General features: G+C 52.2%; 2 protein-coding genes across 4 annotated transcripts in view; both read right to left on the minus strand.

Annotated features, from left to right (window-relative positions):
* SPTBN2 (spectrin beta, non-erythrocytic 2) overlaps positions 1-19,337 on the minus strand; it is a 39,748-nt gene extending 20,411 nt beyond the window's left edge. The window contains exons 1-11 of one of the 3 annotated variants that reach the window (XM_043451395.1): positions 19,097-19,337; positions 11,738-11,916; positions 6,432-6,583; positions 5,824-5,997; positions 4,931-5,022; positions 4,707-4,787; positions 4,279-4,394; positions 2,617-2,729; positions 2,308-2,495; positions 797-914; positions 48-206 (exon numbers count right to left, since the gene is read on the minus strand). In XM_043451395.1, the coding sequence (XP_043307330.1) occupies positions 48-206; positions 797-914; positions 2,308-2,495; positions 2,617-2,729; positions 4,279-4,394; positions 4,707-4,787; positions 4,931-5,022; positions 5,824-5,997; positions 6,432-6,583; positions 11,738-11,894 (1,350 nt within the window). In that variant the 5' untranslated portion in view covers positions 11,895-11,916; positions 19,097-19,337. Of the gene's footprint in view, positions 1-47; positions 207-796; positions 915-2,307; positions 2,496-2,616; positions 2,730-4,278; positions 4,395-4,706; positions 4,788-4,930; positions 5,023-5,823; positions 5,998-6,431; positions 6,584-8,891; positions 9,487-11,737; positions 11,917-18,430; positions 18,532-19,096 lie in introns of those variants that run through there. The other 2 variants (XM_043451396.1, XM_043451397.1) reach the window with 2 other exon arrangements.
* A 3,064-nt stretch (positions 19,338-22,401) lies between these two features.
* Positions 22,402-22,986, minus strand: LOC122430502 (60S ribosomal protein L17-like). The gene has a single exon (XM_043451063.1). The coding sequence runs from the start codon at positions 22,954-22,956 to the stop codon at positions 22,402-22,404; it is 555 nt and encodes a 184-aa protein (XP_043306998.1). The 5' UTR covers positions 22,957-22,986.
* Between the last annotated feature and the right edge of the window lie 1,699 nt (positions 22,987-24,685).

Genomic DNA, 24,685 nt, shown 5'->3' on the forward strand with positions numbered 1-24,685 from the left:
GAGTCTCCAGACCTGCCTGGGCGGGCCAGGAGCCCCCTGCGTCCTACCTGGGACACCAGGCGCTGGTTCTCACTGAGCCAGGTCTCCCGCATGGCGGCCTTGCGGTCGAAGCGGGCGGCCAGCTGCTCCAGCTTCTCCTGGCGGATGAGCTCTGTGCGCAGGGCCAGCTCGCGCTCATGCTCGGCTTTCTCCAGCCGCTCCCAGGCCTGCAAGGTGGAGACCGGGTTAGCGCCGAGGGGCCGGGGCTCAGGAAGTGAGCGTGGGGAGGGCTCACGAGGCTGGGGGGCGGTGCACAGGGTGGGTCCCAGGGCAGCTCGGTCCAGTGGGTCTGTGGAATGCGATCAGATGCCTGTGCAGGGAAGTGTGAGGAGCCGGGCGGGCGGCGGCGGTGCCACGGAGCCACGTGAGAAACACGTCTGCTGTGGACTGAGACAGAAGGCGGGTGGGAACAAGTGGAAATCGCTGGACTTGTCTGCAGTGGTGGGACTGGGGGGTGAACCTTATTACTTCTGTTAATCTTATGTTGTTTGTGGGAAAAAAAAAAACCATGAAATAAAAGTAGGGCCAGAGAGCTGGCGATGTGCTGAGCAGGATAAGGCACTGGGATGTAATTGTCATGGAGAGATAGACGGAGGTGCAGGGGAAGATGTGCGGGCCCCGGGAGAGGACATGGGAGTTCCACCTGCCCTGGGATGGTTGGAGGGCAGGGATGCAGCGGGCTGAGGGGTTCAGGCAGGGACAGGAGGGGCTGGGGCTGAGGGTGGGTCGCCCGGGACACGGAAGGGAGGCTGTGGACCTTGTTGATGTCAGAGATGAGCCGGCCCTCGCGGGGCGTGTACACCTTCTGGTTGTTGGCCCGCAGCTTGCTCTGGATGGTGAAGAGCAGCACTTCCAAGTTCCCTTTCTCGGTGAACCTGAGGCAGGAGGCCACGTCGGGTCAGAAGCAAAGCCCTTGAGGGGCCCGGGGTCTCTTTATGTTTCAAAATGAAGTGTCTCATGTTGCTTTTCATCTCCTAAAAGCTTTGTGGGAAAGCCAGAAAATCCTGGCAAAATCCTCGTTTAAAAAGAACCTAATTTTATTTATTATTTTTTAAGTATTTACTTTAACTAGTTAATTTATTGGACTGTGCTGGACTCCAGTTCTTTAGCTGCGGTATTCAAACTCTTAGTTGTGGCATCTGGGATCCAGTTCCCTGACCAGGGATAGAACTAGGCCCCCAGCATTGGGACTGCGAAGTCCTAGGACCAAAAGGGAAATCCCAAGAACCTAATTTTAAAACAACTGAAAACTACACAGACACAAGCACCGTCACCCTTAGGCACGCAAGTCTGCAGATGGAATCATATCAGAACCGTGACTAACATTTGTTGAGGACTCACTCACTGACCGCCAGGCCCTGCTTTCAGGGCTTTGCACACATTAACTCGTTTAGTTCTCACTACACGCTCTCATAACCCTCATTTTCCCGATGAGAAAACCGAGGTACAGACGGGCTAAATAAGATGCCCAATGCTCACCAGGGCTAGATGGCAGAGCTAAGATTTGAACTCAGGTACTCTGAACCTTGGTCACTTAACACTACTCTCTGCTGTCTCCTAACACTTATGTTTCATGAACGTCTTTTCAGGTCAATAAACGCAGTTCTTCAATATTGTTTTCAGTGGCTGTCCCATGACTTATTTTTCTTTTACAAAGGTCACCTTCGTGCCCAGAACAGGACTTTCTGGGTCAAAGGGCACACCTCAAGTCATTCCCCGGAAAGCACAGAAAGGGGTGTTTCTGGAATAACACTAATTTTGGAGCCAAAACATGTTAACTCCAAAAGAGGTCACAAATAAAAAAATAGAAATTTTAGCATGTTCTGTGTAGAATCGCCCAACAGTCAAGCCACACTTCAACAGTCAACTGCTAGAATACAAGTGGTAAGAACCTGTGCAGCGTGCAAGTGACCAGCCACATATCTGTGTTGCCAGCAGTGACCACCTGTCAGGTCCAACGCCCCATCCTTAAGCTAGGATTGGGTTGTTGCAACACCCAGAACAATCTTATCTGAGTGGACTGTACCGGCTCTATGTACCACAGCAATCATTTCCATAGCATGATTTCATGTAATGGATAATCATTATTATTATTTTTTTAATTGCTTTGGTGCTGCTCCTGGCACTCTGAGCTGGGGGAATGAGCATCACTGAATTTCTGTGCTGCCAAATTTCCCTCCCAAAAGGCCTCCCTAATTTAGGCTTCCTGTGTGTGGGCACAGCTCAGGGCAGGCCAGCCGAGGCTTGGTGAGGCCCAGGGACACCTACTTGGGTGGCTTCTCCACGGTGCGGTAGGAATTGAAGGACTGGAGCTGGTTCTGGACTCCGCTCAGGGAGTTGGCCAGCTGCCGGTCATTGAGGGTCACGATGGTCTGCTCGATCCACTGGAGCAGCTCGGAGGCCAGGGATTCATACTTCTCCACCAGGCGCTCTGCCTCCATGGCATGGTCCAGCACCTGTGAGACCATGATGTGGGGTCCCTGGCCCAGTCCTCCCCTGCTCCTGCTTCTGGGGAGCAGGACCCCAGGCCAGGCCTCCTCCGGCCTGTACGCCCACCAACCCCGTGCTGGAGTGTACCTTGCCAATTCTTTTGCCTTCCACGGCCAGGGCTTTCATCTTGGAGAAGTAGTGGTAGTAAGTAGCCACATAGGTAATAATTGATTTCTCATCTGGTTGGTCCACATTCACATCTGAGAAAAAGGACCACTCAGGTCAGGCCGAGATTAGAAACCTGCTTCCCAGAAGTAGGCCCACAATCTGTATCACTTACTCCAGTCCCAATCCCAATCACTTATTCCCCTTCTAGGTCCACGAGGTTCTCTCTCCAGCTCCCTTAACCATCTGGACTAAAAGGGCATGAAAAGCTAACTTTTTTCTCCAAGAAACAAGCAGAGAATAAAACCCAGGTGCCCCAAAAGGCTTTTACCCAGTTTTCCCAATGGAGACCAAAAGGAGTTGCTTGGTTAGAGGGCATGGGAAAAGGGGCTACTGGTGGGATGGAAAACACGGAGAAAACAACCAAGTCCCAAATCTGCCCAGGGAACTTCAGAAGGCGCATTTCCAGCAAGGAAGTTGCTTGGCTGCTTCTTCTGCACCTTCTGTCCTGCTCTTTTCTGCACCAAGACTGCTCTCTGCTCTCCCAAGGAGGCAGCTGAGGAAACAGGCTCTAGGGCCAGGCTGCCTGAATTCAAATCTCAGCTCCTCTAACAGTGTGACCTTTACAGAACCCTGTCTTCTCTTCCATAAATGGAGCGTAATGATGAAACTGATTTCAAAGTGGGGTATTGTGAGAATTAAGTCAGTTAGAACATGTCAAGTAGGTGGCACTAGCGGTAAAGAACACGCCTGCCGATGTGGGAGGTGCAAGATTCCTGGGTTCAATTCCTGGGTCAGGAAGATCCCCTGGAGGAGGAAATGGCAACCCACTCCAGTATTCTTGCCTGGAGAATCCCCATGGACAGAAGAGCCTGGTGGGCTACAGTCCATAGGGTCGCAAAGAGTCGGACACGCCTGAAGCAGCTTAGCATGCAAAAGCAATGCCAGGTACAAAACAAAGCCCAGCGGTTATTCCTGGTCTCATGGGCATTAGATCAGAATCATAGGGACCAACCAGCAGGGTCAACTGACCATAAGGCCAGTGTTTGGTGAGATCTCAAGGTCACAGAGCTCAATTTAGAACCCTATAATTTGGGGGCCCTTAGAAACCTTGTAGACTAATCTCATTTTACTTTTTATTGTTTTAATGTTTTGGCCATCCCATGCGGCACTGCAGGATCTTAATTCTTCATGCCCCTTGCATTGGGAGTGTGGAGTCTTAACTGCTGGACTGCCAGGGAAGTCCTTCTTCTTTTTTTTTAAAAAAAAATCTTCTCATTTTAGAGTTGAGGAAACTGACCCACAGAGAGGCCAAGCAACCAGCCCCATGTCACGGAGCTGTTTCGTGGAGGGCTGGGATAGAACCATCCTCCACACGGGGCTGCCTTTCTTCCTACACTGAAATAGAATTTTCATGACATAAAATTCACCCTTTTAAAGTATACTGTTCCGTGGGTTTTTGTATATTCACAGGGTTGTGCAACCGTCACCATGATCTAATTCCAGAACACTTCCATCACCCCCCAAGGAAACCAGGTAAACCACTGGCAGTGACTTCCGTCCTCCCCGCCCTCAGCTCCTGGCAGCCGTCATCCACCTTCTGTCTCTAGCCCACAGCCACTCTTTCAAATAGCTCTGCCCCACCTTCAGGATCCAGCAGCTTCGTAAGTCCCAGCTCCTTCTCAGCCAGATTGAAGGCATTCTGCAGATTGTAGTGTGCATTACACTTCTTCAGGGACTCAAAATCCAGCAGGTCTGGCCTGGGTAGGGAGGAAATAGAGAAGGAATCAAGGGCATGCGAGAGCCTAAAGAGGAAAAGGAAAGCCACCCCATCTTGATCCCTAAGTTCCCAAGCCCCCAGCCCCCACTGCACCTCCCCGCCTCGACTTCCCATCGCAAGCCCTCTGTGCAGGAAGCGCCCCCACATTCTGGGCTCTTCTCTGAACATTCACGCCTCCTGACTGCCGTGGGGCTCAGCTTGTCTCACTGCTTTGTCTACCTGTGTGTGCGGGCCCCTGGGTCATCAACCCATCCAGCAGCTCAGACAGGCTGGCCAACCCCCGTCTTCTCACCGGTGTTTATGCACGATGGCGTTGAAGGCCAGCCCATCTCTCCAGCTGGTGGTGAAGTTGTGCACGTTGACATTGGGGTACCTATAAACAGAGGCCAGGATAGACAGTGAGTAGGCCTCAAGGATGGATCCCCAGCTCATGGTTCCTGGGCCCCCATCCTTCCTTCCTACTGCACAGCCTTGATGCATCCAGCCCTCCAAGGCCATGCTCTCTGGCAGCCTCACCCGGCGGTCTTCATCTGGCACCAGAGCAGCAAGGCATCCTTGGCTGACTTCTTCTCCTTGTTGTCTTCTGTTTCCACACTTATGTCTTGGATCTAAGAAGGGAGGAAGGAAAGAAAGCCCTCACTTCCTAAACAGGGGCTCCTGGAGTTATCAGAGATGCTCAGGGTTATCAGAGATGTCCTGGAGTTATCAGAGATGCTCGGAAGCTGCTCCTTAGACTCCTCAATTAGGGGCCTAGGGATAGAGCCTGGGTCATTTCTTCTTGGACTAATGACCACAGAACTCCAGGTCAAAAGGATTTGAGACAGCAGAAAGGGGTGGGAGTTCAGAAGAGGAAGTGCCTTGAAGGCAAAGATGCTGGTTCCTGCTGTGGGGGGAAACTACAGGTGGAAAAGTGACCTTTTCCTGAGAGCTGGGCTTCAAAGGTGAAGCTGACGGAGCTCTGCTTAGGGCTGGAAGGAGCAGGGGAGTTACACCCGGGGTGTAAGCAGGGCAATCAGGAGAGCTGTGATGGCATTAGGACTCTGGACTGGCGATGCTCAGAACATAAGGAGGAGCTGGGTGGCTGTTCTTTTGAGGGAGGCAAGCAGAGTTTGGGGTAGAGGAGTGGACCGGTGACCAGACCCCAAATGCAGTTCTAACACTCTCTGTGGTGAAGTACCCATCTGTAAAATTTCCAGTCCTTTGTGCCCCCAAATGTGGTCCTCTAGCAGACCAGGCCACAGGGAATTTGCCACAGGAGTTTGACAACACCCACGCTGGCCTCTGTCCTGTTTAATGACAGGAGTCCCCTGCCCCAGGGTGTGAGGTTCTGGGCCGCCCATGTGTGCTGTGACCGTGGGGGCTGCTGCACCGATGCGTGGGGCACACGCCGGGTGCCACCGTGCCGGTACCTGAAATCGAAGGATGATGGTCCACACCAGCCCGAGGGTCAGGCGGTGGTTCCCGTCCACGATGTCATGCGAGCCCATGTTTTCCAAGTGCACTTTCTGCTCCTTCAGGAACTGCAGCGCCTTGTCCACGTTCTCCAGGCAGTGGATCCGCATGCGGCCCTTCGTGGGCTTTGGCTGTGGAGGGAGGGGACACAAAGCCGTGGGCCTGGGGGCCTCCTCCTCCTCCTTCCCTCCTAGCTTTCCCGGGGCCCTGCTTCCTACGGCTTCCCCATGACCTCCCTCAGGAACACAGGCACTGCCCGGGGAAGTTAAAGCTGAGTTGCAGATGAGGCTTGGGGCAGATTAAGATTCCCAAGGGAATTAATTGCACCCAGAGTGAGTGGGGAAAAAAATGTTTTCAATGGGGCCACTGTTCCTGTCTCCATGAAGCAATGTTCCTGGTTTAATCCACGCAGCAAAGCCTCTCAAACTGAAACCATCCTCTGAGCAGAAGGCAGCCACTGCTTTCTGTTCCGTGGTGTCGCTCTTCTTGCTCAGGGCTACCCCCAGGGCCTGTCCCCCTGGCCACTGTCTCTCAGGCCACCTCCTCCCCGGCGACCCCAGCTCACCAGTGTCTCCCCTGAGAGCACCTCGAGGAGCCTCAGGAGGTTCCGTCCGTCCCGAAGGTCGCTGTACAGGTCTCCCACCCGGCATGTCACCCGGGCCAGGTGCGAGTTGACCCACTTGGTGAAGGTTTTCTTCTGCACAGCTTCTCGCTCATCTATGGCGGCAACATGGGGTCATTTCTGCCCTTCAAGAACCGGGCGCCTGCTTCTAAACACCAGTTGGTGGGGGTGGGGAAGTGAGGTCTGGGGAGGAGGAAGGGAAGGAAGATGGCCGAGGAGAAAACCCATAACTTGAAAAATCGGGAAATAAAGAAATTGGAATGAGTTCATGAGCAGGGTCAAGAACAAAAATGAGAGACAGAGAGACAGAAAACAGGCTTTGAGAAGGAAGGATGAAAGAAATTACAGCAAGGGACATGCAGGGAAGGCCTGGGATCAGCACTCTGCTGTGTAACAGTGGTGAAACGCTGTTGTTCCATCCATCAAGGCCTCACTTTCCTCATCTGTAAAATGGGTACATTACTTTCTCTTTCAACAAGTCACGGTGTTGACTGAGTCACCGCGTGTAAGATCGCACGAAATGGCTCCTGGATGAGTTACTGTTATTCAGACATGATCTAACCCGAGGAAGGAGTAGGAGTTGCTCAGGTCGGTCCAGCAGGAGCTATGGCTGTTCCCGTTTGGTAGTGGGCAAAGGAGAGGGTATGGACTTAAATTACAGCAGCGGCTCTTCCAAGTGGTCATTAGATGGATGTGACATTATAGAGCCTGCAGGCCTCCTGAGTCAGCTTGCCCTCCTGGGATAATTTAAAGAAAAGACAGGCTCCTCTATTTCTGGGCTGGTTCATTCAACTGGTTGCAAGGGGATTCTGTCCCAGGACACGAACATTCCAAAGTCAAGAGGGAATATATCATCGTGGAAGTTGGAAACAGGTAAAAAGTGAACCCGGGAAACACAGGGTGGGGCAGGGGAAAGCCAGGCAGAGTTCAGTGCCAATTTCACAAAAAGTGACGAGATGCCCACTGCCTGTCCACAGGGGGAGCTGCTGCTGAGAGACGGGATGCTGTTACATTTCCCAGAGAAAGAAAAATTGAAATTATTATAAGTGACATAGAGAACACCACTGACCCTGACACATTGGAGACATTTACAAAGATTTGTTGAATTAGACAAGAGCATTAAGCCTTGGGCCTGACATTTTTATAGCCTGGGTTTCAGTATATGAGGACATTCTACTCTTGCCTCATTATTTATGGCAATATCCACGATCGATAAATTAATTTCTTCCAGTTAAAAAAAGAAAAAATACAAATGACAAAGTGAGGGAAGAGGTTCAGCCCACTGGAAGTTGCTCTGGCCACTGGGATTTCTTCGTGTTCCCCCCAGAGAGGCCCAGTGCAAGGACCCAACCCAAGTGGCCAGGGCTGAAGAGTCACTTGTCTTTCCTTAGCACCAGGATCTCAGAAACCAAAAAGACTCACCCCTTAATCTCACATTCCTATGCACCTCACCCATAAAACACAGCGACACACCCATGTCTGTTCCTGTCTTTCTTACCTCCAACCCCGGACCTGGGACAACTCAGGGTCCTAACAAGTGCTCAGACGGCCTGATGCTCTGTGGGCCTCCTCTCAGGATCCACAGGCCCTGCGGGAGCCGGGGACCACCTGGATCACCAGCCATGACTGGATCCAGGGAGTCTGCCCTCATGCCAGACACAGGAGGGTGAGGCCATTTTGGCTCATAGGTAGCATAAAGGGGGAAGATGAGGAATCAGGGGGCAGCTAGGGAAAAAAAAATGTGCAGAGCCGACCACCAGAGACAGAGTGTAACTTAACCAGGTGTCCACAACATCCACAGGCACGCAGAATGCCGTGGCTCCCAAAAGAAACACACTGGCCTGTGTGCTAGAGTTAACACAGCTGCCTCAGACCCATACCCGAGCCCGTCTGCGCCAGATCCCTTTGACACACTCCCCGGTTTCCACACACTTAGACACCCATTCAGAAATCCAGGGCAGCACAAACGCCCTGGGCCCCTCGCCTGCTGGTTCAGTCCCCTGCCTCCTTCCCTGACCACCCCGGCAGGACCGTCCTCCCCAAACCCCCGAGAGTCTCAGGGAGACCCGGCCGGGCCTCCGAGCTCCGCGCCCCCTGGGACACACGCCCAGCGGGGCCCCGCCACCCCTCCAGCGGGTCCAAGCCTCTCCCGGCTCTGTCAGCATCCGCGGATTTCCCGGCCACTTGTAATTATTCCCCCGACACTTTGTCTCCCAACACAAACCGTCTGAGTCACAGAAGATGCTTCCCCCACCCCGGGGGCCTGGCTCCGGCTCCTCTCCCACGCCCCCAGCCGCTCTCTCCGCGGGGCCCCCACCTCCGCGCGGCTCCAGCCGTCCCCCTCGCCCCCCGAGCCCCCCTCTCGGAGCCCACCACCACCACCACCCCACCCCCGGAGCCCACCTTGAAGCTGCTTGAAGCGTCCCTCCAGCACGCTGGCGTACTGAGCCGGGTTGATGAAGGCAGCGGGCGAGAGCAGGAACCCCCCGGGGTTCTGAGCCCCCTCCATAGCCTCACAGTAAAACTCACCGGCCCCATTCAGGCCGTACCCGGGCGCCCTGCCCACCCCGTGCCCATTCATGGTGCCGCTGCCCCTGGATCGCCCGCGGCCCGGAGTCCATGCTCTGCCCGCGCCGGGGCGGGGCGCCGAGAGTCCGCTCCCCCGCGAGCCGGGGGTCCCGGCTGGCAGGCCGTGTGGCCCGAGGGCGGTGGAAGATTCGAGGCGTTGGGTGAAAAAGGAGCAGCGGGAGGTCTGAGCCCCCGAGCGCTCTGGCACCCGTCGGCAGAGCACACCTGGAGACCGAGGCAGCTCCAGACAAACAGGTCGGACAGTGACGGGGGAGGGGCGGGGCGGAGCCGGCCGGCGGGGGCAGGGCCGGGCCCCCGGGCCGGAGGAGGGACCCGCCAGCGCCCTCGAGACTGCCGGTCTGGCCCGGAGTTGCCTCGGAGTGCACCAGACCCGAGAGGACCGGTCCCCCCCGCATCCCTCGCGCCACCCCCTACCCCCGCCCCCGGCCCCAGGTCAAGTCCTGCTTCCGAAGGTTTGCAGGTGTGTAGAGGATGCCCCCTGGCTGTGAGTCTGGGAGGTCCCGTTCAGGACATGGGCTTTGATCCCCAGCTCCGAGAGCCCTGAGAAAGAGAAATCCTGGAAAGGGCCAAGCCAGCTCAGTACTAGCCAGGCACGGGGGCTATACTGTTTGCTTACATTCCTTTAATTGTAATGGATGGTGTTATCTTCCTCCCTGGTTTGTCATTCTCACCTCCAGTTCCAGATCCTTCCCTGCCCTGGGGCCCATCAGGCCGTCCTGGGGCCAGGCCATCCCAGGCCCCCAGTACACCCACAGCTGGGCACATCTACCTGACTCCCTTCCCACTTAAATATATCTATCTATCTATCTATATATATATATTGAACTATATATATATTTATATATATATTGAACTATATATATTTATATATATATTGAACTATATATATATTTGGCTGCTCTGGGTCTTAGTTTCTGCAGTGGGATCTTGAGTTGTGACATGGGGATCTTGTTCCCTGATGAGAGATTGAACCCAGGCCCCCTGACTCTCCCTTGGGAGAGCCAGGTTCTTCCTGGTTCTCCCTGGTTCTACCCGTTGGGAGAGCACAGTCTTAGCCACTGGACCACCAGGGACGCCTTCCCGTCCCACCTTTCTATGGGCTTCAGCCCTTGTCACTTACAGCCCACTCCTGTCCCCTTTCATCCTCCTTCATTCAGTATTTTCTGGCACCTGTTGGTGCAAGGCACAGGGCTGGGTGAAGCCCGTACAGCGAGGCCTCCTCGGAAGAGCCCAGTTTAGTGGTGCAGATAAACACCTACTGACAGCCTGGGTTGGCATGTGTTGAGCACACATCGAAACAGTCCTGGGTATCACATGTCACGTGCACACAGCTGTCATGACCTTCTAGAGGCTACTCTTACCCAAAATCAGGGTACCAGAGAAACCTTTCCCCAAAGACGTAGCATTCTCTATGACCCATGTCTTCTGCCTTTGCTCAGCGATAGAAACAGTGCTGTGAGTGTTTCACAAGCCTGCGTGTAGACCTAGCCAGAAGGACAGGGGGGCACAGGAGAAACTGACGAGGGATTCCCGGAAGTAATGGCCATGACGTGGGGGTTCCTCAGACTGATGCTGGGCTGGCTGAAAAGAATTACCCAAAGAGCTTGAAACCCCGATTTCTGGACCATAGGTCCAAAGACTCTGATTCATTGTGTCCAGAAAGGGGTTTGAGAACCTGTATTTGTGAAATAGCCCTGAGTGATCCTGTCAAAGGTGCGGCCGAGGTTGGGAAACCGCCCCCCCCAATGTCTGCCTTCATCCAGGAGGCCACCCCACCCACGCTGGGAGCACTGCCTCTCGGGGAGTAGCTATGACCTCTTCCACGGCACTGGGCTGGGAGGCCAGCAGGTCAGTGGAAAAGATGAGGGTGGCGTGGAGGAGGGAATCAAACAGGGTGGGTGGCCTTGGGGTGTGTGGGTGACTCAGCCCCACGCCAGCCGCCGGTGGTGTCAGGTGGCAGCTGCACTCTTGTTGCCACGGCAACTCCTCCCCAGAACGCAGGGAGGCCCGTCGAACGGGTTTGCTGGTGCTCAGAGGAGCTTGAAGGGGAGAACCCAGGCCATAGGGGAAGGCAGGGGCTGATGCGAGTGGAGAGCAACCCAGGAGGATGGGCGGTGGAAACCAGCGGTGGGTGGAGGGAACCTGCTTCAGGGAACAGGTAGATGAACTAATGGGAGGAACAGGCGGCAGGCAGGTGGAAGGAACAGGTGGGAAGGGAGAGGAGCGGCTACTGAACTGAGAGGGAGAGCAGGTGTGAGAGATGACAGTGAGAATCAAGGAAGACAGCAGAGGATGAAAGGAAGGGAGAGGTGGGTGGAAGTAGAACAGCAAGACTAAGAATGCAAAAGAATTAAGGAACATGACTCAGGGACAGAGGCCAGGCAGTCAGCTGAGCGCACAGCGGAACATGGCTGAGTCTCAGCGTCAGCACGGCTTCTCCCTGTTGGGGGGAAGGAAGCTGGGGCACTTTGTGGATTGCACGTGGTTTGTTCTTGAGGCTGGCATTGGGGACTAGGGCTTGGTAGGGTGATCTGGATTTCCCACTCTAGTGCGGCAGCTTAGAAAGAGCGTCGGTCTTCCCATGAAGTTGAAGGACTCTTCAAGACAAGCTTCGCTCCCCAGCATCCTCAACATCTCCCCCAGCCCTCCCCTGACCTCACCTGCCAGGGCCTTAATTCGGGACCTCTCAAAGAGGCGGGCCGAGCTGCTGTCATTGTCCCAGTCCGAGTCAGGCAGGTCCCAGCGGTTGTTGATGTCACTGTACTGGCCCTGGATCTCCAAGCTGTCAAAGTCTGTGGGCGACAGGGTGCTGCTCATGGTGGTGGGTGGCCTCCTGCTCCTGCAAGGGGAAACGGGGCTGGTGAGGGGCATCTTGAAGCCATGGAGCCCACCACTCACCATGTCCTCCTCTCCTCCTGCCCTAGATCTGCTCTGCTCTACTGATGACCAGCGACTGTGGTTGCTTTCTTTGCCAGTGGAAGTCATCCCCCGGTGGGAGAGGAGAAACCATGGTGGAGAAGCTGAGAGACAGGAACACAACAGACCCACATGGAGTGAGGTCGGAAGGCAGCGGTGTCTCAGAGCAACATAGTGGAGACAAGGGCTCCAGAGCCTCAGGCCAGAGAGGGGCAGGAGGCAGGCAGCTGAAGGTGGCGATGGCCATTGGGGTGGCTCTGGACAGCGGTGTGGGAACGCCAGGGCAATGCGAGAAACAGGCCTGGGACCCCATGGGCAATAGTGAGTACTAACCAGAGTTCTTTCATTCCTGGTTCCACAAACTGTTCAGAGCCCCGCACCTCCGCTACTGCCTCCCACAAGGTGGCTTCCTGTACTCTGGAACAGATTTAAGATGGAAAGACCCAGATCCTGCTCTCAGGCCGAGATGCGTCTATGACACACCAGGAAGCCTGACGTACTGCTAACAAGTATGGATACAGAGGCCAGGGCTTTGACGGAGGACACAGTATTGTTCTGTCCCCCGGTTTCTTTCTTTCGTTTGGGACAGAGAATCCTTAATAGGGGCTCGATGAATATCCGTTGTGATATGTGTCCTCGCCACTTACATGCATCACCTCACTGCAACCCTCTGGGGTGAGGGACCACTATCATCCCTATTTCATTGATGAGGAGGTTGCTCCATAAAAGTTAAACCAGGGTTCAAGGTCACTGGAAGGAGTAGAGCTAGATTTTGAAGCAAGATTCTGGAGGACAAGCTTTTTTTTTCTTCGCCTCCCTGGGCAGCATGTGGGATGCTACTTCCCCAACCAGGGATAGAACCTGCACACCCCTGCATTGGAAGTGCAGAGCCTTAACCACTGGACCACCAAGGATGTCCCTGGAGGACAAGCTGTTAATCACAATATTTACATGTTCCTCGAACTTCCTGGAGCCCGTCAGAGCTCCCTGAGAGAGATCAACAGCCATTGCTCCCTTCCAGGGCCCAGGCTGGGGAAACTGGGACCGTGGATGCTCGCCAGCACAACTCACGGCTCTGTGTTACACAAACAACCCTGTCCGTCTCAAAATTAACAAATGAGCTTCAGATTAGTTTCTAGGGATTTTTTTTAAAAAACAAAACTCTACAGTTCAAAGTTCTTGAGTAATTCGGCACTCATTCAAGAGCACGGAGGGGGCTGGCTCTGTAACTGAACCCCAAATTCTGCATGTCTCATTTTCCTAGTGCCTCTCAAATACAAAGATATTTTCATCCTTAGCGCCACTTCCAAGGGTTGAGGCTATGACCTTGGCAGTCTCTGCTTCTGGAAAGGAAGTACCGTACCTCTTGTGTGGTTTGGGGGGACGGAAGAAAGAATGGGTGGTGAGATGTGGGTGGTGAGCGAGAGGTGTTCCCATGGGAGCACAGGGCGGAACTTGGCTTCTGTCATTAAGTGGTTCCACGAAGCGGAACCTGAGGCACGTGAGGCCAGGACTGCCTACCCCTCCCCTTTCTCCCAAAGAGAAAACATGCAAGGATTTCTCTAGGAGCTCAGGCCTCAGTTTCCTAGATTTGGGCTTTTCATTCCCTGTAATAGGAAAGAGGGGCTTCCCTCATAGCTCAGTCAGTAAATGCAGGAGACCCCCATTCGATTCCTGCATTGGGAAGATCCCCTGAAGAAGGCACTAGCAACCCACTCCAGTATTCTTGCCTGGAGAATCCCATGGACAGAGGACCCTGGCGGGCTACAGTCCATGGGGTCACAAGAGTGGGACATGACTTAGCGACTAAACCACCACCGATAGGAAAGAGAGCTTCATTTCCACTAGGCTCAAGACTCCTTTCTCATTTAAAATCCATCGTTTCCCCTAATCCCCAGCAGAATCTTTCAATTTGCTCTGTAAATATTTATATAAAAATAAATTCTAGGGCAGAGTCAGGGCATCCTGAGCAGAGAATGCTGTAGGCAAGGTGTGACCTGAGCTAGAGTCCCCCAACACTCTCAACCACCAGACAGCGGAGCAGTCCAAACCCCAGGACCAGTTCGAATTCCGTTTCTCTGGGCCCCTCAGGTTAGGGCTTCCCCACCAGCAGTCATGCACACACTTATCTCTGGGATGGACACTCCCCGCACTCCCGCTCTCTCTGCATAGGGCATGCGACCATGCTAAGTTGCTTCAGTCGTCTACAGCTCTTTGCAACCCCTTGGATTGCAGCCCACCAGGCTCCTCTGTCCATGGGATTTTCTAGGCAAGAATACTGGAGTGGGTTGCCATGCTCTCCTCTAGGGGATCTTCCCCTCCCAGGGATTGAACCCAAGTCTCTAATGGCTCCTGCATTGGCAGGTGGGTTTTTTACCACCAGCGCCTCCTGGGAAGCCCCTCCCTGCATAGACCTGCTGGCAAAAATCCCCATATACCAGAAGTCCCCAACCTTTTGGGCACCAGGAACCAGTTTTGTGGAAGACAATTTTTCCATGGATTGGGGGTGGAGGGGATGGTTTGGGGATGATTCAAGCATTTATTGTACATTTTATTTCTATTATTATTACACCAGTTCCACCTCAGATCATCAGGCATTAGATCCTGAAAGTTGGGGACCCTTGCTATATACAATGCCCCTCTTTTATTCTGTGACCCTTTTCCCTTATATCAGAAATCACAAACCTCCTAAAACCAGTCTCCAGGGGTATGGCCAATGAGCTGTTGTAAAAGAACTAATTTGGGGGAGCTCCCTGGTGGCCTAGTGGTTAGGATTCTGGGCTTTCGCTGCCATGACCCAGGTTCAATCCCTGGTGGGGGTAAGTTCCTGCAAGTTGTGTGGTGCGACCAAAAAAAAAAAAACCCACTAATTTGGGATTCTTCAGGTGGGCCTATGCTTGCCATTTCTCTTCAGACCCCACCACTCCCTGTTGGGTCCTTCCCAGCCTTGTCACACATTTTTATTACCTACTTGGTCCCTGAAGGCCTCTGAGGTTTTCAAACCCTGCTTTATGTCTTTGTACTCCACAGAAAGCAGACACGTAAAGAAATGTCTGACCCCATTTCCAGACTGTGTGTCCCCAGGACCCCTGGAAGCTGCACAAAACCAAACATGTATTGTTTTGGCTTCTGTTTGGTAATCCAACTTGGTCCCCCTGACGGGACTGAGGCGTGGATCCAGACCTCTCAGTGAGGTCCAGTTGTTAGAGCCGCTCCTGTAACTTGGGGGAGAAAATATGAAGCTGGAGCCTCCCCTTCTCCCAGATAAAACGGTCCTTGGGCCAAATCCAATTCGAGACATACATGCTCTTCATCCTGAGTTTCCAGGGATGCCTGCCATTGTATAGATAAGCAACCAACATGGCCCTGGTGTCCTTAGATCACAGGTCCCCACAGGGCCACCATGTTGGGACTCCGAGGAGTTAATTCCCATAGTAAGTCATGCTTTCTGGTGTCCTTAAGCACAGCAGTTCTGAGGGCCCCTGAGTTTTGGTTTCCAAGCATTTGGGCTCTGGAGCCCCCTGGCCTTTTGGACAATATGCTGTGTTCCCTGCTACCATCTTCGGAGTCCTATAGTTTTCTGTTTCTTTAGATAGATCCCACCCTGGTTTCTTTTCTCTGATTTATCATTCCTTGCTTTATCTGGGTCTCCGTACTTATTTCCTTAGTCAGCCTGTACCCCTAGCCTCATGCTCACCTACGTCTCTCTCTTTGCTGAAGAATCGTCTACCTGATTGTTCTCCATGGATTCCTGGACTCTGGCAACAGCAGCTAATCCAGATTACAGTTTCACCAACACCTTATTCTTAGCCGCTGACCTGGAGGCCAGGCCTGAGTAGCTTACATTGTTCATGCTACGAGAAAGCCAACTCCCGCCAGCTGCAAGCTTGGGGTCCTGCTAGGTTCTACGTCCAGGCACTGCTGGATGTGGACTCTGCTCAGCCTAGTGCCGATCCTCCAGGCTCTGCTCAGCCTAGTGCCGATCCTCCAGGGTAGCTGCCCCCCTCCTCCTTTCCTCCGTTTTGCTGGCATGTAAAGCTAGAAATCCAATCCCTCTGGCTAGAGTCTGTCTTGTACCCTAATTCCTTCTCTCGCCACATCCTCCTCCTGATTAATTCTCTACCGCCCTCAGAGACAGTTGATCATTCCCTCCTCTGTGCTCCCACAGCACTTCAGGATGCTGCTATTATTACGCTTATCACATTGTATTACAGTTCGTTGTTTATGTGTCTCTCTGCCTGCTCCCCTTTTAACCCATTGAGGACAAGGGTTGGGTCTTACTCATGTTTGTATTTTCCTAGTACGATAGCTATTCAATAAAGGGATATTGAACGAATGGGCTAGCATTCCTCCCCACTCTCATCAAATGCATATCTTTTTTTAGGTCTAGAGAAAAAACGCAAGGAAAGCATGAAAATGGCATCAGAGAAGAGTCTCTGCTCCTCATCTCTAAAGTTCAGGATTATTCTCAAATTTGCATGAATAACAATTACTTGGAGGGCTGTTAAAACACAGACCAGTGGGCTCTGTTCCCCAGAGCTTCCAGGGCTGGGGCCTGGGAATTTGCATTTCTAAACTGTTCCCAGGTGACACTAAATCTACTGGTCCGGGGACCACAGTTTGAGGGCCACTGCTGTCCAAAGATGAGGAGCAGTTAGAATTAGAAAAGCTACAAGAGCAGAGGAAGACACAAAGTTTCAGGGGTGAGTGTGACCTGAGGTTAGCTTCTGGATCTGTTTAGGCTCTATCCCATGCTAAACTCAAATACAACTTCCCCCGAGAAACCCCAAGACCCACAAAGAGCCAGAAGCCTCAGGCAAGGAGAGAGGAAAATGAAGATGGAGTGGGTTCCAGATCTAATGAGACAAACAGAGCTGATGGCTGGACACAGGCGAATCAGACGCCCCGGAAGGAGGGCGATATGGCTGGAGACGTGGCTGGGAGGCGGAGTTGAACCAATGACAGCAGGATGGATAACAGATGAGAAGGAGTGGGGACTTTGGCAAAGTAAAAATCTTTTTGGACTCAAAGTATGAATGGACGAGCAAAGAGATAAAAGGAGAAAGAAATCACAAACTCAGGGCTGCTAGGATAGCAGAAGGAAGATGCACGCAGGGAGACAAGACAATCAAAGAGACAAAACCCCAGCCTATTCCCTCAAGGCTGTGTTCTTGATAAAGCACCGGGAATTCTCCTCCAAGGAACTTAGGAACTGCGCTGGAGAGTGGGACTGGATTTTTGCTTCATCTTGTCCTTTAGAATCCTCCACTCAGGGCAGAATTATTCAGACGACTTTTCACTCCCTTGCTACGCCCCTCCCCCAAGTCTGTAACCCATGGGTTACATCAGTTTCTCTAAGGAACAAATCTAAGATCCCTATTAGCTTTTTCCTCCTTACTCCTTTGCTCTTCTGAATATGCCAAGAGGTTGCCCCGCACCTCAAGCTGAGACACAGATTTGGGACTCACTCTGCCCCCTTCACCCTCAAGGAAAACTGGTTTGTAGATACCCTGCCGGTGCCTGAACCGACCAGCGCTGGAATTGTAGCTGCCCTCGGAGGGAAGGAGGGCCGCTGAGAAACAACCCACGGAGACAGCATGTAGCAGGTTAGGACCGGAGCAAGCCTGCGGCTCAGACAAGCATGCAATGCCACGGGGTTAATGGGCTGAAGTCGTTCCGAGCCAGAGGGGATGGCAAAGGCCCGATCGTGGTGCTGGCGTTGGAACACCCCAGAAGGAGGCCTTGCCCGCTAGCTCTGCGCCCGCGGACTCCAAGCCGGCCGCACACATCTCGGCCACAGGGACATCTTTCGCGGTCTCTTCCCCGCCACCCGCAGGGGTTTCATTCTCCCTTCTTCCTCTGCCAGCGTTCCGCTCACCACGGCCAACCGTGTCCCCTTCTCTCACACACTATGGGGGAGCATAAAGGAGAGCGTGGAGCTAGCTACCAAAGAGGCGAGGAGAAGCCCACCCGGCTCCAGAGGGAGCCCCCAGCCGGCTCGCGAGAGGGAGTCGGGCGCTCGCAGCCTCGGGGCAGGGACCGCCGAGCGCGCCCGCAGCGCCTGGACCGGCGCCGGCCGGCCCGCCTCCGCGACGCGAACAGCTGGCGCTGTCACACACGCGCAGAGCCCGGCGACCCGCTCCCCTAACGCGTTTGTCAGCCCCAACTCTTCCAGACTCTTCTCTGGGCTCGGGAAAGGCCCGCGTCCCGCACGCCTCGATCCCCACCGGCCGCACACGGGTACCTGGGTGGCTGGCGCTTGACTCTCCATCCTGTCCCCGGGACCCAGAGGGAGCGGGCACCCGGGGCCGCATCCTCCCGCCCCTGCTCCCCCGACCCGTCCCGACCCCGACCCCGACCCCGCCGCCCGCGCACGTCTGCACAAAGCGCACCGCCCAGCCGGCCAGGACAAAGCGCGCCCGGGCGCCGGCACCTACCTCGGTGCGGAGCGCTGGCCGGACAGGCGGGAGCGCGGCCGGCGGGGGCGCACCGGGAGTCGCGGCGCCCGCAGCCCGGCCGCGTGGGGCGGTTGCGGGCGGCGGCCGGGCGCACGGCAGGCAGCGGGCGGGCGCTGTCACGGGGCGCGAGCCGCGCGGGGGGCGCGCGGGGCCGGCGGTGGCGGGGCGCGTGGAGGTGCGCGGGCGCGAGCGGCGGGACTGCGGCGCCGCGGAAGGAGGACAATAGCCTCCCCCTGCCGCAGGCCGCCGGCTCCCGCGGGAGGCCGGGGACCATCTGGAGCCGGCGGCCCCGCGGGGCTCGGGGCGGGGCCCGAGTCACCCCCTCCCCGCCCGGCGCCATGGCAACCACGGCCCCTCTCGGGTCTCTGCTCAGCTCCCCGGCCCGGGGTCGCTGACCTTCCCCGGGGCGAACGCGGCGTCGGCTCCTCCGCCGGCTCCCGACCCCCCACCGCCTACCCCGTGAGTGCCCCCAGAGCCCCGCCTTCCGTTCCTCGCCGGCCCTGGTCACCCTCGGGCCGTCTGGGTACCCCCCACCGCTTGCGGGACTGTCTCCGCAGTTTGAGTACCCCACCTTTGTCCCTGCTCCGCTTTTCGCACAAAATCTACATCCCCGGAACATGCGATCTTTCCTTTAATGACACTCACCGCCCAGAAGGTTTCCCGGTATTCAGCCTCTTTTCCGTCCCGATTTTTTCCTCTTTGGGCACCTCCGGTCAGTCCATCTCCCTTTAAACATTTCTTTCATCCATCCCTTCCCTCTCTGGTCCTCCTTCGGTCAGGGAGGCCGGCTCTCTTTCCCAAAGCATCTCCATGGTACCATGTGGTGGAGATTCGTCTCCTCGCCGATCAGATTCTCAGAACAGTCATCACTGCAGCTCCTCTCAGCTCCTTCTAAGCTCCTCTCATTTATCAACCAGAATTCCGGCCTACTCACTGTCTTAAAAGGGAATGGGGGTGGGGACGGACATTTCTAGGCCTGGCACAGCTGGGTTTCTCCTTGGTTTGGTAGCATCGGAGTGGTCTAACGGTCTGAGGTCATTAACCAAGGTGAACTGCTATCTCCTTAAGAGAGAAAAGAATTATACCCAAATAGTAAAGTTAAAGAGTGCCAGGTAGGTGCTAAAAGTGCATTTTATCGGGTGATTCCCTCCCCAACCGCCACCCCCTCCCCAGCTCTAAGAGGTAGGTAGATTTCTTAGATTTCTAAGATTTCTGACTTGAAATCTAAGCTCAGAGATAAACTGGTAACAGTTGAACTTTGCACGGAGCAGTCTGGATATAACCATTCAATTTTATTGCCCCTGCACATGTGGGCCTGTCTCTACCTGGGATATGCCTAAAATGGCCAAATAAGGGCAATGTGAAGAATGAGCTTTGCATGAATTATTGGTTTAAGGCTTTGTTTATTTATGGGTAATGGCATTTTAGGATTTTGCTCCTTTAGGTAAAGGTATACATAGTGAAACAAATGTGTAAGTAATTGAGGTACTTTCCAGATAAGGTTTTGATAAAGTGAAATCGTTTGTGTTAAACCCACTTGAAAACAATTTCAAGGTTTAAAAAAAAGCCCTGCTACTAATCCAAACTAGTTGTGTCATCTCACCTACTTGGCCTCAGTCTTCCTAGACTATCAAATGGGTTGGGAGAGGGCTTAGTGTGTGAGTTGCACTAAAAGAAGATCTTGAAGTTCTCTCCCAGCTCTGATAGTCAGATTCCATTAGTAAACTGGAATCATTATTCTACCACCAAACTGTAACTTGGCCTTCTGGGGTATACTTCACCATTAGCTGTAATTTCAGGCTTTTTTTTTTTTTTTTAATTTGACTGTGTCGGTCTTAGCTGTGGCTAAGTTGTGTTCGACTCTTTGCAACCCCACAGACTGTACAGTTCATGGAATTCTCCAGGCCAGAAGACTGGAGTGGGTAGCCTTTCTCTTCTCCAGAGGATCTTCTCAACCCAGGTATCGAACCCAGGTCTCCCGCATTGCAGGGGGATTCTTTACCAGCTGAGCCAGGAGGGGAAGCCCAAGAATACTGGAGTGGGTAGCCTATCCCTTCTCCAGTCGATCTTCCCCACCCAGGAATTGAACCAATAAGCAAGACAATAATATCTTGTATATAGTGATTTGGGTTTCCCAGGTGGTGCTAGTGGTAAAGAACTTGCCTGCTAATGTAGGCAACAGAATGAGATGCAGGCTTGATCCCTGGGTCGGGAAGATCTCCTGGAGAAGGAAATGGCAACCAATAACTCCAGTATTCTTGCCTGGAGAATTCCATGGACAGAGAAGCATGGAGGGTTACAGACCATACGGTCACAGAGAGTCAGAGATGAGTGAAGCAACTTAGCACCCACATGTATAGTGATTTCCCCTTTTCAACATTTCATCATTCTTTTAAAAGCCTCATAAGTAAACATTCTCATTCTCATTTTAATGATGAGCAAACTGATGTTTAGACACCTAAGCGAATGCCAAGCACATAGAGTCAGTTCATGATAGAGACAGCAAGTCTTCTGATTCCGTGTATGTTCTTTCTCCTCTGCTAGAGCAGGAATACAGAAGAGTGGTTTAAAAGCATCAGTTTGAGGGGACTTCCCTGGTGGTCCAGTGGTTAAGATTTCACTTTCCAACCCAGAGAGTACAGGTTTGATCCCTGGTCGGGCAGCTAAGATCTCACAGGCTTGGGGCCAAGAAACCTAAACCAAAACATGAAACAGAAGCAGTGCTGTAACAAGTTCAATAAAGACTTTTTTTTTTTAAGTTTGGGATTAACAGATACAAAATATTATATGTAGAATGGATAAACAACAAGGTCCTTCTGTATAACACGGAGAACTATATTTAACATCCTGTAATAAACCGTAATGGAAAGGAAAATGAGAAAGAATATATATGTATAACTGAATCACTTTCCTGTACTTCAGAACTTAACACAACATTGAAAATCAACTATACGTCAATAAAAATATATATATATTTAAAAAGCATCAGTTTTGGAGTCAGACTTCTGGGCTTAAAATCTAGTTTAGCCATCTCTACCTTGGGCAAACTACTTAACCTCCCTGGAATTCAGTTTCCTATCTTAAAATATATCATAATGTGGGGATCAAATGAGTTATTGGAGATGAAGTACTAGAACAGTGCTCCGTGCATAGTAAGCACTCAACCAGTGCCAGCTATTATTTTACTGTATTGTCATTTTTACCATACTGTTTCCCAATTTGGGGAGGAAGCATGTTCAATAAAGAGAACACCGAGATCGCTGGTCTCAGCTCTGTTACTGAGTTGCTTTGGAAACTTGCTATTTTGCTCTGCAGTGCGTCAGTACAGTCAATGATGAAGAAAATGCCTGCTTCCTTTTTACATGAGTGGTGCAAGTGAATGGAATGATGCCTACCACATATGCTGAGCTTCTTGGAGAACCCAGATCTGCGACTTCATGTTACCAAGATTCCTGAAAGGTCTTGGTATGACTTCCTGCCACCAAACCTACAGACATGACTGAAGTCTCAGCTTTTGTTCCTGTGCCATGGAAAACGTCCCTCCTCTGTCTGAGACTGAGTCTTCTGGCACCTGCCCTAAGTCCCATTCCCTCCCGCACGCAGCCCCATGACTCTCATTCCTTCTGGTGAGTTCCCTCTCTTCTGGCTCCTTCCCATCAATATTTAAACATGCTCAAGTATCTGCCAGCTTAAAAAAACAAGTGAGAAACCTGGATCCTCCTCCATGTCTTGCCCTTAATCTTTACAAGGACGGTCTTCTTGAGTCATCCAAACTCATTGGCTCCACTTCTTTGCCTCCTTTTCAATCAAACTTTCATTCAAAACCAACCTGGTTTATATGCCAGGTGCCGTGCTGGGATCTGGGGATCTAATAACGAGTAGAATGAACACTGTCTCTGTCCTCTTTTTTTTTTTTTTTTACTTTTATTTGCATTTATTTTCTGCGGCATTTATTCCCAGGCCATAAGTTTTTGTTTCTTCAGTTTCTTCTGGGATATCTTTTTCTTCTGTGCAACCTCCTCTTCTGGTTTAGGAACAATCTGTTCTTTTTCAGTAAGGATCATCTCAATGTGGCAGGGAGAGCTCATGTAGGGGTTGATCCGACCGTGAGCTCTGTAAGTCCTGCGCCTCATCTTGGGGGCTTTGTTCACTTGGATGTGCTCAATGACCAGAGAATCTACATCTAAGCCCTTAAGTTCAGCATTACTCTCTGCATTTTTGAGCATGTGTAGTAAAAATTCAGCACTCTTTTTGGGCCACCGACCCTGTGTCCAGCCCCACTGTTTGGCCTGTGCACACCTACCAACTCCACCATTGTAACGACGGAATGGCACACATTGCTTCTTTAAAGTGACATCCTTCAGATACTTGGTGGCTTTTCGGATATGCATACCCTTTATGGCCTGGGCAGTCTCACGAGTGTTCTTAAAGTGAACACGAAGATTTGAACCTCTTGATTTGCATGATTTTGTGGGGTTTTCTGGGTCGAGTGAATAGCGCACCATTTTTAAGGGTCAGCTCAGGCCGCTCACCGGAAAAAGTGTCTGTGTCCTCTTAGAGCTTACAGGCTGGTGGGGTTGACAGACATTAATAAAATAACCCTCAGATATATAAAAACAAAGAACTGTAGAATGAATGAAAAGTTCAGGATGCTCTGTGAGAATTTAAGAATCATAGCATGGTTAGGGAGTTGGGGGGGTGGGGAGTCAAGGGAGATGTCCCTCAAATAATTTGAGCTGAAATCTGAAATATGAGAAACGTTAACCAGGCAGAGAATAGGGAATAATATTAGCAGTTACCAATGTTAATTGGGGACTATATTTCTATATTCATTTATTTGGCAATGCCAAGGTGGTTTGCTTGTGGGATCTTAGTTCCCTGACCAGGTATCAAACCTGGGGCTCTGACAGTGAAAGGGTAGAGTCCTAACCACTGGACCGCCAGGGAGTTCCCTGTTTGTATTCTTTATGCATAACATTTCATTTAATTCTGTAACAAATCTGGAGGTACGTATTAACCCCAGTTTACAGAAGTGGAAATGGAAGCATTGAGAGATGCAGTGCCTTGCCCAAGGTCTTGGCTACAGTGACACAGAGTGTGTGGACAGCTGGCCTGATGCTGCAGGCTGCATGGTGCATGTGAGAAGCAGAGAGAAGTCCAGAGGGAAAACAGAGGAAACATGTGGTGAATTGTGACTGGGAGGAGAGGCAACTGTTAGACCACACAGGGCTTATGAGGTCATTGAAAGAATTTGGTTTCTACCTTTAGAATCCTGGCAGTTACTGAAGGATTTGAAACAAGGAAGTGAAGTGATCAACTTTGTATTTTTAAAAGATTACTCCAGGGGACTTTCCTGGTGATCCAGTGGCCAAGACTCTGCATTCCCAATGCGGGGGGGCCCAGGTTCAATCCCTGGTCAGGGAACTAGATCCCACATGCCCCATCAAAGATCGAAGATCCCAGGTGCTCCAACTAAGACACGGCAGCTTTAAATTATTTTTTTTTTAAAGATTATCCCAGCTGCTGTGTGGGGAACACATTGGAGGGGGTATTCAATTTGATGTGAGAACCGGTTAGAAGCCTACCACTGTGGTTCAGTTGAGAGAGAAGATGGTAGCCTGAACTTGGCAATGGAGATAGAGGAACACATAGGTATAAAGGACTGAGAAGATGGGGTGATGGGTTAGACACAGGGGCGGTGGCGAGGAAGAAAGGTTTGCTATGGATGGACTGTGCAACTGGAGGAAGGGAGGGAGGTACCATTTGCTGAGCTGAGGTTTGGGCGAAGAGAGTGCTGGTCTTGGAGATATTGAGTCATCAACTGTATCTGGGTGTGGAGCTCAAAGAGGAGGTCTAGACTGAAGACGTGCGTTTGGAAGAAATTAGTGTAGGGACAGGCAATAAGTGCAGGGGACAGATAAGCATTGGTGCAACTGATTTAATCTAATATAGACACAACTTCTGCTCCTCTAAAGCTGCTTTCAACCGGGTTGTCAATAATCCTACTGTTAAATACAGTGTCAGCTTCCAATTGCTATCTTACTATTTCTCTTGGCGGCACTGGAGTCTAATTGTACCTGCTTCTTGAAGCATTCTTCCTTCGGTTTAGGGTTGCCACCCTTTCCTGCTTTTCCTTCAACCCTTGCGGTCCCTCCTTTGTTTCTTTTGTGAGTTCCTTTCTGTTTGTCAGATAATTTTGTTGTTATTGTTGGTGATGGTGTTTTGTTCTGGGCC

Source organism: Cervus canadensis, chromosome 29 (genome assembly GCF_019320065.1).
Source record: "Cervus canadensis isolate Bull #8, Minnesota chromosome 29, ASM1932006v1, whole genome shotgun sequence".
Lineage (NCBI taxonomy): Eukaryota > Metazoa > Chordata > Mammalia > Artiodactyla > Cervidae > Cervus > Cervus canadensis.

What these genes read in the sequence shown, in the direction of transcription:
- LOC122430502 (XM_043451063.1), bottom strand. Translation starts at nt 22,956, where the DNA reads ATGGTGCGCTATTCACTCGACCCAGAAAACCCCACAAAATCATGCAAA.